At 37.9% G+C, this 14283-nt stretch overlaps 1 protein-coding gene across 7 annotated transcripts in view; it reads right to left on the reverse strand.

Moving 5' to 3' along the window:
* OSBPL1A (oxysterol binding protein like 1A) overlaps positions 1-14283 on the reverse strand; it is a 56622-nt gene that overhangs the window by 27424 nt on the left and 14915 nt on the right. For 3 of the 7 annotated variants that reach the window (XM_034429616.2, XM_034429617.2, XM_087891340.1), the window contains 4 exons: positions 13552-13647; positions 12457-12582; positions 8744-8825; positions 8366-8472 (listed from right to left, as the gene is read on the reverse strand). In XM_034429616.2, the coding sequence (XP_034285507.2) occupies positions 8366-8472; positions 8744-8825; positions 12457-12582; positions 13552-13647 (411 nt within the window). Of the gene's footprint in view, positions 1-2446; positions 3165-6611; positions 6679-8365; positions 8473-8743; positions 8826-12456; positions 12583-13551; positions 13648-14283 lie in introns of those variants that run through there. The other 4 variants (XM_087891341.1, XM_034429620.3, XM_034429622.3 and 1 more) reach the window with 4 other exon arrangements.

The following is a 14283-nucleotide window of genomic DNA, read 5'->3' on the forward strand; positions in this document are numbered from 1 at the left end:
CAGATTTTTAAACAGATAATGATTTTCTAGCTCATTCTGGAGACTACAGAAGATGTCCAGCTAGCTTGTGCGCCTAAGCATAGACTAGAAGTCATTATTTCTTGGTTTCTAGTACAAAATAAACAGAAACTGGCTTTTGCTTCCTACAATTTGAATTGGAACGCAAAGCATAAAAAAGCTGTAAAAGAAGTAACGAGAATAAATATAATATTGATTAGTGTTGAGAGGTTTAAATGACAAAGACAATATGACCTCATCAGCAATTTTACAGCAGATCCCTTTGCCTTAGGATCATTTTATGGTAAGCACTAAATTATGTGCAGAGGCACAAGTATTTATGGTGAATGCAATCTGAAAGGGATATATGCAGAGACTGTGGGAGTTTGTTCCCAGCTGTGGCTTCCCATCATATGTGCATAATCCAGGGTATAATCAATCTATTTGGGAAAACTTCTCAAATGTCTCCCCCAATGGTGAAGAGAAGCGTCTAGCTTTCACCAGACTGTAACTATTGAAAAAAAAGGAGTAGAGGTTTAAATGCCCCACCTTTTCTTGATACAGTAGAAAACCTGAACTGCACCTCCTTGGATAATCATCCAAGTATCCTCTCACCCTTCCATCCAGAATACAGTCACACACATACACAGCAGTCCTGCATCTTTTCTCAAAAGATCATTATTTCCATTTAGACATCTTGACGTCTATCTGAAGTTTACCCCATTTGGGCTGCAAAAGTCTGGATAACCCACCAATTGGAAGTAAATATTTAGCATATCCCTCTACTGGTCATCTGGATATCTGCAGCTTGGATATAGTAGCCCAATATAAAAGGTTTATTGAAGGAATGGGACAAGGTGTGATTCTTCCCTTCCTCTTGTATATTTATTTACACCATTCTGCATAATATAAAGAAAGCCATGCTATCATTAGTAGTGTAACAATAAGTAGTATCTATGTAAGACATTCTTTGTCAAAGAAATGGCCACAAGACAGGTCTACAAGAAACAAAGAACATATTATATTACATGAAGGCCAACATCATCCAACATCTGTCTGTTAACAGTCAAACCTGCAGCTAGTCATGCACTACTTGTGAATCGGCCATATGGTTCATGAACATTAGTATACTGATTCAGAATCTGAAGGTCTTACTCAATTATCATCAATAGATATGCTATCTCATAAATGTTTCAAGATAATTGAGAGAAGCATCTGTTATCTAAAGCACTAAATAAAAAAAAACTTTGCAGAGGTGGCAGAGCACTCCAAAACAATGCCAAGGAAACTGTATGGATGGAAGCAGCACAAGTGGTGTGCCACGCTTTTTTTTTTTTTTTTTTTTTTTTTTGTGGTGAGAACTAGAGTAGATTAGATTAAGCAGTAGGTTTTTAACAAGTAAAGCTGTCAGTACCTCTCATCCTTTGTTTCAATTTTCCAATCTGGGAAAAATATTATTTCTATGGAAAATTCTAGTAAATAGAAATTATAAAGATTAAGATTATAATTCTAAAAACATTTACTTCTCCAAGACCCTGAAATTACAGAAAAATGCTTTTGAGAATACATGGGCTTGTTACTTGATTTTTCCACTAGAATGAAACATTCCATTAGAATGAAACAAAACTGTCAGATTTCTAGCTTTCATTTCAGTACCTCTTTCAGACTTTTGTTTTTTAAAAACCCATTGATAAACTCAATTTCTGAGGTGATCGCATCTATATACAATTTTAAGATGGGCATGTAACAGCTTTCAAAAACTAATTAGTATAGCTCAATTCTAACAGCCCCAATACACCCACAGCCTATTTATCACTATCAATATATTCCTACAGTGAGATGATGAGTGCCAATATTGGAATTTGTCTTTAAAAACAACTTCCAGTTCTACTTGAAGGGAGACGAAGAATATGATCTTGTGTTAACCAACACCGCCATATCATGAAGCAGCCAGCACCCTAAGTACCTCTTCGTTACAATTCTGAAGCTTTGTTTGCAGCCAATTACTTGGTTTTACAATAGCACATTTTGGCTGTAAATCTATGTTAAGACTATATACCATTTAGGAAAACTAAGTCAGAGAGTGTTGTGTGTGTGTGTGTGTGTGTGTGTGTGTCTTTGTGTGTGTGTTTTTAAGTATAATCACTTCAGTGCAGAGAAAAGAGGAATGTCAATGTCAAAAGGAAATCCAAGAAGGCAGCTATTAACTTCCAAGTGGTTGTAATGAAAGAAAAAACCAATAAAAGATATTTAGCCCCTCAATTTTAACATGACCTTCCAGGAGAGGAAAAGCCTTGAACAGAACTTTTCCAAATAAACATGTCTCGTTTTAGGCCTCCGAATTAGGTTAGTTCCAAGTCTATCGCTTCCTTTCCTCCCCCTCCCTCCGTCTTTCTTAAAAACAGCTACTCCGCTACTACCGCCAAGTAAGAGAGAGAGAGACTCGCACCCGACGCCAAGGCGGATTTACCGTCCTTCACCAGCACGCAACTAATCGCGTCACAACACCGTCCCGGCCAGTATTCGCTCCTCCAACTTCGTCAGGACATTTGCTGACCCTGCGCGAAGCAGCCCGGCGGAGGTTGTTGTTCCTTCGCCCGCCTCGCTCACTTTCTCTCCGGTTCGCTTCTCTTCTCCGGCCGAGCCTTGCCGCTGACTCCCGGACCGACACCTCTGCAGGGTGTATCGCGAGAGCAAACCAGGCCGGTCCCCCCACTTCCCCGCCCCGAGTCGGCTATGGATCCGCCGCTCTCGGGCGGCAAGAAGCCGGAGGGGCAGAAGGCTCAAGCAAGGTCCGGACGCGCGCTTTTCGCCCTTAAGCAAGGAAGGACGGGTGATGTAAGCAGGCGCCGTCCCAGCTTCATTAGGATGCCTGCAATTGCACCAAACAGCCGGGAAAGCCCGGACCCGGCACGGCCAAGTCAATTGCTGCTTGCGCGCTGCCAGGCGGTCCTTTGCTCCTCGGGAGAGTTGGCAGACGCGAGCCGGAGCGCGACGCTCTTAAAAGAACTTAACTCCCCCAAGGACAAGAAACAACGGCCGGATGCATCAAAAGAAACTGGATAGCCTCGTCACTCAGTAACCCAGTACGGAGAGAAATATTTCTGCCGGGTCCTAAAGGATATAATATACAGCCATAGCAAACCGCATGGAAGCACCTGCGTTCTGGAGAAGAATTTCCCAGGTCTCCTTTTTAAAGGGACCCGAAGTCATTTGCTTGGGAGCGCCAGAGTTCTTCTCTCCCCTATTGCTTTGCAGTGGACAGGAAGCCGACTGAAACAACTTATTCCTGAATATGATCATAAGAGGATCAGTCACCTGGTGAAGATATTTAATAATCGTTGAATAAACGATAGGTTATTTGAAGGTTAAGAGCTGGCCACATCAGCACCATATTACGGAACTCTAGAATAATCACATTACAGGTATAAGATGTTTCCCAAGGCTGGCAACCTTAAAAGCCATGGACTTCAACTCCCAGAGTTCCCCAGCTAAGAATTTTTTTAAAATAAAATATTACTTTTAAAATATATCTTTTAAAGATAATTTTACAAGAATGTATGTGTATACATATATGGGAGATTTTATATATATACACACACACACACATATATACACCAGGGGTGAAATCCAAAATTTTTCCCTACCGATTCTGTGGGCATGGCTTGGTGGGCTGGGGAAGGATACTGCAAAATCTCCATTCCCACCCCACTTCAGGGGAAGGATACTGCAAAATCTCCATTCCCTCGCCTCCTGGGAGAAGGATATTGCAAAATCTCCATTCCCACCTCATTCGGGCCAGCCAGAAGTGGTATTTCCCAGTTCTCCGAACTACTCAAAATTTCCGCTACCGGTTTTCCACAACCTGTTAGAACCTGCTGGATTTCACCCTTGACATACACATACATACACATACACATACACACACAAACATATACAGGTAGTCCTTGAGTTATGGCCACAATTGAGCCCAAAATTTATGTTGCTAAGTGAAACGTGTTAAGTGAGTTTTGCCTCATTTTACAACCTTGCCACAGTTGTTAAGTGAATTACTGCAGTTGTTAAGTGAATCTGGCTTCCCCATTGCCTTTGCTTGTCAGAAGTATCACAAAAGCTGATCACATGACTCTGGGACACTGTAACAACTGTCATAAATATGAAGTTGCCAAACATTTGAATTTTGTGACCATGGGAATGCTGCAATGGTTGTAAGTGTGCAAAACTGTCATAAGGCATTTTTTTACAGTGCCGTTGTAACTATGAACTGTCACTAAATGAACTGTTTTGTCAAGGATTAGATGATAGATGATAAGAGACATATATACATACGGCAACCTGTTCACACCTATGATGGTTGCCAAACACCCTGTGACTATCTGATCATCATTTGCAATCTTCTCTGCCAGCTGCTCCAGAAAGTCAATGGATTGTGCTCAGAAGTGAATTCCTCTGCTGGGGTACTGAAATGAAGCAAGGGTCCTAAAAAGCCAAGCTTCATTTCTCTACCCCATTGAAGGAATCCCCTTGTATGCATGTGGGGTGATGAGGGTGGTAGAGAGAACTCCTGTGCTGGGCTGGAGAAATGAAGCCAGAATCCTGAAGATCTGAACTTCTTTTTTCCAGTCCAGTGCAGGAATTTTCTTTCCCACATGGAGGGGAGAGGAAATCCTACATCGGGTTGGAAAAACAAAGCAAGGATTGTGAAGATCCAAGCTTCATTCCACCAGCCTGGTGGAGGAATTCACTTCTATGCATGGAGAAGAAGGAACTCCTGCACTGAGCTGGAGAAACAAAATGAGGATCCTGAAAATTCAAGCACTGTTCCTGCATCCCACCACAGGAGTCCCCTTCTGAGCATGGAGGGAAGCTGCCTGCCCTCTTGTGGCAGGCAGATGTTTTACTCTGTCCACTTAACTACTGTAATTGGGAGGTGTGGGCTCTGTCCACTTAATGACCGTTTTGCTCAAACCCAACATTTCAGTCCCAATTGTAGCCACAAGTGGAGGACATTTGTAATTCTTTATTCCATTTATCTCTTAATTTTTGCATATCAAATTGACTTATAAATAACAAATATATATATATATATATATATATATATATATATATATATATATATATATACACACACACACACACACACACACACACACACATGATTTTAACTACCGTAGTTCTAATATCTTGGGTGTCAGTAGCTGAAAATGCTGGTGGCCCAAACAGTGTCATTAACAATTGTCTGCAATTGTCAGTGAACACATACACATTTTGTATTGGGGATTGAACACAATAATTGACACACATTCCCAGATAGATTCATTGGATTACATATCAGACCCCATGAATATATATGGTGTTGCTTGAAAAACTAATTACTCTCCTTTGTTGGATTTAGAAGTTGCTCAAATAACACTTAGATTGCTTAGGAAAACAGGCATAATGAGACAAAACTTAGTTCTGCGCAATCCTAATTTTTTCATCAAGACAATTCCATTAAATTCAATTAATTTACTTTATAGTGAATGATTTTGGAATTGTAATCATTACAAAATTCATTATTTTTGTTGCATGCTATTTTTCTCTCTAGTATTTTTAAAATTCATTTTCTGAGATAATAAAATCTTATCTAGCATTTCCCTTTAAAAAAAAAAAAAAAAAAAGGTACTAACATCAAGTCAGGGTCAAGAATAAGGGCTTTGCTATGGAAAAACATCAAGGGAAAGTGCCCAGGTATATCCGATTTATACATTAATGGGCATGAATAGCAAGAGCTGGCTTAATTACACATTTTAAAATGGATGTTAACTACATCTATATTTAGTCTGTCCTTTAGCATATGCAATCCTACAAAACATTATACAGAAATACGAAACATGAGAATTTGCCCAATTTTTTTCACCTTAATGGTAGTAGAAAACCAAAGGCACCACAATTTTAACAGATGGACATTTTCCTATAAGACCAGTTGTAGTTAAAGGCAGCTACCTTGATATGATCAGGCTGACAATGGCAAGGCTAATGCAAAGCAAAGATCCAATATATCACCGGGAATTCAAGATAAAAAAATGACACCAGCAAATGGTCAAGATGACAAGAATAGAGCGGCAGGACAGTGTACAAGAGTAGGAGAAACCTACATAAGCATTAGATTACGTTTACACTATTGATCTTATTTTACTTTGGAGGCACAGCATAACTGACTTCACTTATTTGTGAATCCACAAGTAAAACAAAGAGAAAATAAACTGCAGGCTGGAAGATATATCATCCCCACAGTCTTAAACAGCAGACTTTACAAAATGATAGCATAATTACTCCCCTTTAGTCCAGTAATTAACTTCCAACTCCACTGACAGTAGGATAATGTAGGTACATTCTGTTCTCCATACATTCGTTCTGCTTTCATTTTCATTTGCCTTCAGCAACTCTACAGAACCTATTTTCCCTCCTCTAACCATACAGCCTTGACATAATCTAAACAAAGACTTCATTAGTATACAGTCTTAACATTTATTTCCAACAGGAAATTCAAGCCTTGGAATTATATGCATAATACCTAACCGAAAATATGCTTGCTGCAGTTTGATGATACATGATTTACAGTGTAGACTTACCATACATATTTATACAGCATCTACTGTGCCTTCTCTGAGGTGCTGCCTGATCTATGGAACAACCTCTGCCTTGAAATTTAGACGGTCCCAACCTTCTTGGCCTCTCAAAGGCTGTTAAACTTGTTTTTCTCCTAGGCATTAGGACTAGCAAGTTGGTTTTCTGGTTTTTTTTCTTTTTGTTTTGGATTGTTTCAATAGTTTATGGAGGATTTAATCCTGTTTTTCTATGGATTGTTTGCTGCCCAGATTAATGTATTTAAAATGGGCAACTATATATTGTTATTTATTTGCGATTATGTATAAATTATTCTGGCTCATCACATACAAACCTTTCCCTAATTTGCTTTTAACAGGATATCTATTATATTTTCCCTACTGCAGCTTTTCTGGACATACAATGAGTTCACTGTATAAAACTGCATTGTCATGTGGTCAACAGTGCAATTTGCAGTGAATGCAAGCTTTCTCATTTCCACATCCTAATTATTCAAATAAAATCAAAGCTGAACATGCAACTATTACATGATGATGAATTCAGTTATTACCTTAAAAGCAAACCATATCCACTAAAACTAAGCTTATAAAAAATAATAAAACCCAGCTTTATCTAAATCTATTATTTATAAGGCTATGTGCATTTTATTACTGTATCTCAAAAAGTATGTAATAATTAGACCAAGAAAAGCTCAGCAAAATCAACCAAAATTATCAGTGAACTATTAATTTCCTATGAGGAATTGCAAATATTTAGGACTATTTAGAACAAGAAAATAAGTGCCTTCATTTGTAAGAAAATAAACAAATATAATAGACATATTTAAAATTATACAGGGTGTGTGGAAAGAGGAGAAAGAAATTTGTATAGCTCTAACACTATAAGCCTCAAATTTTCAATGAAATCAAATGAAATAAGATTGAAGAAACAATAAAGGTATTATTTCATACAGTACATACTTAAGATTGTAGACTCACTATAAGAATATGCGAGCGGGGCCATTAATTAGGATAGCTTTTGTGGATAATCATGAGCAGAACAATTAATTTGCTCCAAAATGACCACCAAGCTGAGGTGGGTTTCAGCAGGTTCTGACCAGTTCTAGAGAACCAGTAGCAGAAATTTTGAGTAGTTCGGGGAACCGGAAATTCTGACTGGCCCCACCCCCATCTATTCTCTGCCTCCCAAGTCCCAGCTGATTGGGAGGAAATTGGGATTTTGCAGTAACCTTCCCCTGGAGTGGGGTCGGAAAGCAGATTTTACAGTATCCTTCCCCTGCCATGCCCACCAAGCCATGTCACACCCACCAAGCCATACCCACAGAACCGGTAGTAAAAAAATTTGAAACCCACCACTGCCACCAAGCTATGAAAGTTGTTAGCTCTTAACCCTTTATCTTCAATTTCTAACTATGTACCATCCAATTTTATCAATGAGTTATTATTAGAAAATTATGTTTCCAAACATTTGTTTCCCCAGCTATGATCTTGAAGAATCTCTATTTAATGCTCCTCATATGTTTTAGTCTACAGACCCATTATCTAAATGGCTAATAATCGGTTCAAAACAGCAGAAGGCCACAGTTGAAAAAAAATTAAATTCTTATAGTACAATGTTATTTAAAAACACAACACTAAGAAATAAGTTACCAGAGTGCAGAGCTGTACTGAAAGAAAAAGAACTTGTGTAAATAATGCTCCTATTCTTGGTTTATAGATAATTGTGACTGTTCTGACCCATTTTTAAAAGTATGGCATACCCCTTCTTGCCTAGTGAAGAGTTTGATACAGTTACTTAAGGCTTCACAAGTTTCTCTTGCTGTTTTAGAGATTTCTTCCGCTCTCTTGAGAAACAAAGTAGGTAGTCCTAAAAAAAAAGCATAGGTATTATATTATGTTTTCAAACTGCTGCTGCACTTGTATTCTATATAAAATAGTACTTAGACATCTTATATTGGCAGAAGCTAGCAATGTACTCTACTGCCCCACTCTGAGAATTATACAGAATATGCTTGAGAAAGGAGAAGTTTGGCAGGCAGAACAGTAGTGACTTATGTTTATCAACAAACAAGGTTGCCAACTGGATCTAAATATTTTTCAGATAATCTGTGTAGTTACTTATTGATTACAAAAGTTACCTTGGGGATTATCAGATGGAGTAATCATAGATTGAAAGTTGGAAATTTCTTTATCTAGTCTTTGGTGGCATGACTGGGCAATCTGGAGAGAAGGAAAAAAAACATTTAGCATATTATATAAAAGCTTCACATAATCATAATAAATAATGAATGAATTGGGAGGACAGTTCCAGAAACAGAGGAAGCTACTCAAGATGCATACATTGTATTAATTAATCAGCAAATAGCAATTAGGGATTATTCTTTTCTTCATGCTTCAATCCTGAATTATATTCTATCTTGGGTATTTTTTATATTTGCTATAATCCCCTTGAAGAATCAGAATATTTGATTACTGATTTCCAATAACCTTGTTTAATGTATTATCTGCCAACATCATCCAAAAGTTGATGGCATCTTAGGAACTTTTGAATGTTGAGGGGAAAGCTTTTGCGCATAAAACTTTTGTGCATTTTCTGTATGTATGAAAGTTTCCTGATGCAGATGTCTGAACTGAATGTATGTATGTATGTCTCTAGAAATAGTAACATTGAAATGACATCATGCTGCAACTCATATGCTAAGTGATCTGACTAATGCCAAAATTAGGTTACAATTTCTTTTACTTTGGACATATCATATTGGAATTGCATGATTCCAGATGACCACTAAATGGCAGCAAAGTGATAGGAAAAGCTAATTCTTTTCAGGGAGTAAAAATTATCCATACTCTTAAATTTTTGAACAAAATATCATTATTCATAAAGGAATGTCTACTACAGATAGTCCTCAACTTACAACCAGTCACTTAGCCATTTGAAGTTAAATCAGAGCCAAAAAAGTTTCCTATGATCTGGATTTCCAATGGCAGGGCCACCTTGTGTCGGCTCATATGATTCCATTTTAGGTGCGTTTGGCAGTCGGCCTGCTTTTATGGACGTTTTCAGTGTCCCACAATCAAATAATCACAATGTTTTTTGCCTAAAGTAACTGTTTACTTCCAGTTTCTGGCAAAAAAAACAAAAAACAACCAGCCATTGCAGACAATGTGTTCATTTAACAACCATGGCTTTGCTTAATGACTAAGGATTTGCTTAATGATCACCATAAAAAATGTCATAAAATCAGGTCAATGATGACCTGCTTAACAAATGGTATGATTTATACTAAAATTCCGGGCTCAACTGTAATGTAAATTGAGGACTAGCTGTAATTTCACAGAAATACAAGTGACAAGGTGACATGACTGCCATAACATGTCACCATCAAAACTATATTCAGGTGATGATGGTTTGTTATAGTTGTCCCATTCCAAAAGCTCTAGGACACGGGTGTCAAATTCGCGGTGTCACATTGCCGTCACGTGACATTTTGTGCCGTTTTTTCCCTTCACGGAGCTGAGGTGTGGCCTGCATGTGACACATCTGGCCTGCAGGCTGCCATTTTGAACCCCTCCTCTAGTATTTACATTAAAAAGTCAGTCCCTTCTTTGATCAAATACTTATTAGTAAAGGATGGATAATACACGTAACCTTGTGTCACACGTAACCTTGTGTTCTATTTTATTGCTAGAGGTGAAATCCAGCAGGTTCTTACAGGTTCTGGAGAACCAATAGCGGAAATTTTGAGTAGTTCAGAGAACTGGCAAATGCCACCTCTGGCTGGCCCCAGAGTGGGGTGGGAATGGAGATTTTGCAGTATCTTCCCAGTGGTGGGATTCAGCCAGTTTGCACCACTTCGGTAGAACTGGTTGTTAACTTTCTGAGCAGTTTGGAAAACTGGTTGTTGGAAGAAATCATTAGAGCAGAGAACCAGTTGTTAAATTACTTGAATCCCACCACTGATCCTTCCCCTGGAGTGGGGTAGGAATGGAGATTTTGCAGTATCCTTCCCCTGCCACGTCCACCAAGCCACGCCCACAGAACCGGTAGTAAAAAAAATTGGATTTCACCACTGACTACAAGTTCAGCATATGCAGCAGCTTTCAGTTATTAAAACTCCTGGTTCCACCAACCAAACATGTCTGCATAACTTGGCAGAATTAGAAAACATGGGTGAGGAGGCAGGTACTGCCTCTGTTCTCCAACTTTCCAAACAAATGACCTCAACCTTCTTTATACCATGAGAGAAAAACCATATACCATTTTTTTCCTGAAGGTTGCTGCTATTAGGTGTACAGTACCAACATACTTCCTCCCAATTAAGAAAAAGGACACAATTATTCTGAGCCGATTCAATTCATGGACAAAGCTGGCATATAGGAATTAGGAAAGAGAGAATTCTATGGGAACCCAAGGAGAGATACAGATACAATGAACCATAAGTAATTTCTCAGTTTTGTTATTTGATTTTGCAAAGCCGATGTATATTAATATAAAAATAATTCTTAAAAGTCTAGAAAATATTAGGGGTGGATAATCAAAATCAAACTATTGGTTTTGATCATAAAATATTTTTTCTTCCAGAATAGCAATGCTGGAACAAATTTATGTCTTAGATAGTGGCTATTGCTAAGCAGCTCTTGATGATAGACACTGGCATGGAATCTAATTAACATATTAGAGTATGATACTGAACAACTTTATTATGGTTCAAGATTTAAGCAGGAGGGATGATCTCCCTCTTCTGGCTAGATGTAGGAACAGAAAAACAAAATAAAACAAAATAACCAATCTAGAGTATCCTTGTCTTCTTTTCCATTGAAAGCCAGCATTATTTATTTTCCGCCTTTTATTATTTTCACAATAAATCGCAGTGTCCCAGGCAGTTATGTGGTTGTGATTCAGCACTTGGCAACTAGCTCACAGTTGCAGTAGTTGCAGTGTCCTGTGGACACATGACTGCCATTTGAAATCTTTCCTGATGACTTCCAGTATGCAAAGCCAATGGAGAAGCTGTCAGGAGGTTGTAAATGGCAATCACATCACATTGAAATTCATGACCATATGCCAGGGGTGGGCAAATGTGGCCCTTTTACAACCTGTGGACTTCAACTCCCAGAATTCCTGAGACAGGCATATGCAATTTGCGTAGTGACCACAACTTTAATGGCAGGAACTGCTGTTGTAAATTGGAGTGGTCACGTATGTTGCGTTTTATGACCACACTACTTTATGGTTGACTTCCCAGTTCTAATTATTGATGCTAACCAAGGATTAATTGTATATAGTTTAGCTTTTTGGCCAAAGAAAGAAATTCCAGAATCTGGCCCTGCCACTGAAAATGTATTTCTGTAAATGCCCGATGGTGATGTGCTGATGGGACAGTACAACCATATATTAAAGACCAGAGTCTTAGAGCTGAAGCCAAGCCCTATAAAGTCAGAGTATAATAAATCCAGAATTATTTCCAGAATATTTCTCTATATCCAATCTCCTCTTCAAAGCATTGATGTATTAATCTAGAATGTCATTTTAGAGGTAACGTTCAAAACATTATTGGCTTTGCCAAACTACAGCTTGCACATCCACAACTGAAAAACTTACTTAGGATTTGACAATTCATAATATAAAACTACTTTGCACGTAGCTGGGTTTATTGTTTTATCTATATGCATTATGTTCTACTAGTATTATGCTGATATTTCATGGGAATCAATCCACAATTCTATACATATAATTCTATACATTATCAGATTAGGCAAACCTGATGCTTCTCAAATATTTTGGTCTATAACTTCACAGTCTTTCACACTAGGTTGCTTCACATAAATAAAAAAGTTTCTTCTTACTTACTTTTAGGGAGTCTTGTAACTCAGCAATACATGTTGCATCAATTTCTTCCTCCTCATCACTTTGTTGTTCTTGAGTACAGTAGTGTGTGCTATATGCTGAATGGTCTTCTATTGCATGTATCCAATTCTGAAATAAAGTGGACACAAAAAATCAGTTTATCTAGAACCTACACTTGGAATATGATACCTTTTATAGATTGAAGGACATGACTAATCTGTGCATGTGCCAAATGCCTCAGTCCAGATGAGGACAAAGACTGATTTTGAATTAATTTTTCTGCTCAATTATTACTTTCCCTACATTTAATGTTTTCCCTTTTTCTCTCACTTAAAGATTTTAGAGGCAACTTTTTGTAAGGCTCCGGAGGCTCACGAGATTTAAATTCAATTCAACTCTGGGTCTATAAGTTTAAGTATCCATGACATTTACAAAACAACCAAATTGGCTCCTGCCCATACTCATTTAGAGACAACAAAATATGAATGCAAAACATTAAATAGTTGTGACAAAAGTACTGTGATGAGATTTGAGTTGTTGAAGATTGGTTCCTTTTTATGAAATACTATACTATACTAGTCTTAAACCAGGAAAAGTGCTAACATCATGTGGGCTGGGATATTTTCTAAAAGATAAAGGTAAAAGTTCCCCTCGCACATATGTACTAGTCACTCCTGACTCTAGGGGTGGTGCTCATCTCTGTTTCAAAGCTGAAGAGCCAGCGCTGTCCAAAGACGTCTCAGTGGTCATGTGGCCGGCATGATTAAACACCAAAGGCGCACAGAACCAAAGGTGGTTGCTATTTTTCTACTTGTATTTTTTACATGCTTTCGAACTGCTGTGTTGGCAAAAGATGGGACAAGTAACGGGAGCTCACTCCGTTACGTGGCACTAGGGATTCGAATCGCTGAACTGCTGACCTTTCGATCAACAAGCTCAGCATCTCAGCATCTTAGCCACTGAGCCACCACGTCCCTTTTAGCATATTTTCTACTATTTCTTAATTGCAGATTTTACTTAGTTAATCAAAAAATTGAACACATATTCAATGGAACTTTATTTTACAAGTTAACTAGAATTAGATAAAGAGGGACTTACTTCTCTTGTCTCTTGACTGGCCTTAGGAACTTTAAAACTGTGAATTGTATTATCAAAGCACTTGATGGAGAAGAGGCAGCCATCTGCATTTTTTACCTGCAGTAAAAACCAGAGAGCAGATATATAGATTGAAAAAATGCATCATATGATTATTTACAAAAGTTGCAAAAAAATGTCCGAGCAATTAAGAAACCATTATAGTTATGTTTAGCTTTAAGTTTAGCTAACATGTCTAGATTTTCTGTGTAGTTGCTTCAAGTAAAAAGTGACCAGAGTATAAAACAAAAATGAATGTTTATAGAAACAAAATGTGATTTCTATTTATCTCCCATTTGCCTGTGCATGCTAAAAATTTCTCTTTGGAAAAATATGAAATAAAAATTGGTAATATTTTAAAATTTTAAAAGACTATTGTCTCCTGCACTAAAAAGTTACAACCAGAAATTCTAGTTCAACCCTTCCCTTCCGCCTACCAGATATATTACGAATGCAAACTCCAAAACTCTACCCATGGAAAGGCTGCATTAGGTGAAACAACACTGATGTTAGGTTATGAGTACAATTCAATAAAAACTCACAGGTGTGGGTGTATGCCTGCAGGAGAGGGAGGATTACAGAACAAAATATGAGAACTGAATATTCAGAATCCTGGGAATTTGAACTTTAAAAAAGATAATAAGCATAACTGCAAAGGTTGACTTGAAAATACATGGTGAATAGTGATGTATCTGT

The sequence above is a fragment of the Pantherophis guttatus genome, chromosome 3 (assembly GCF_059756535.1).
Source record: "Pantherophis guttatus breed Tessera chromosome 3, ASM5975653v1, whole genome shotgun sequence".
Classification (NCBI taxonomy): domain Eukaryota; kingdom Metazoa; phylum Chordata; class Lepidosauria; order Squamata; family Colubridae; genus Pantherophis; species Pantherophis guttatus.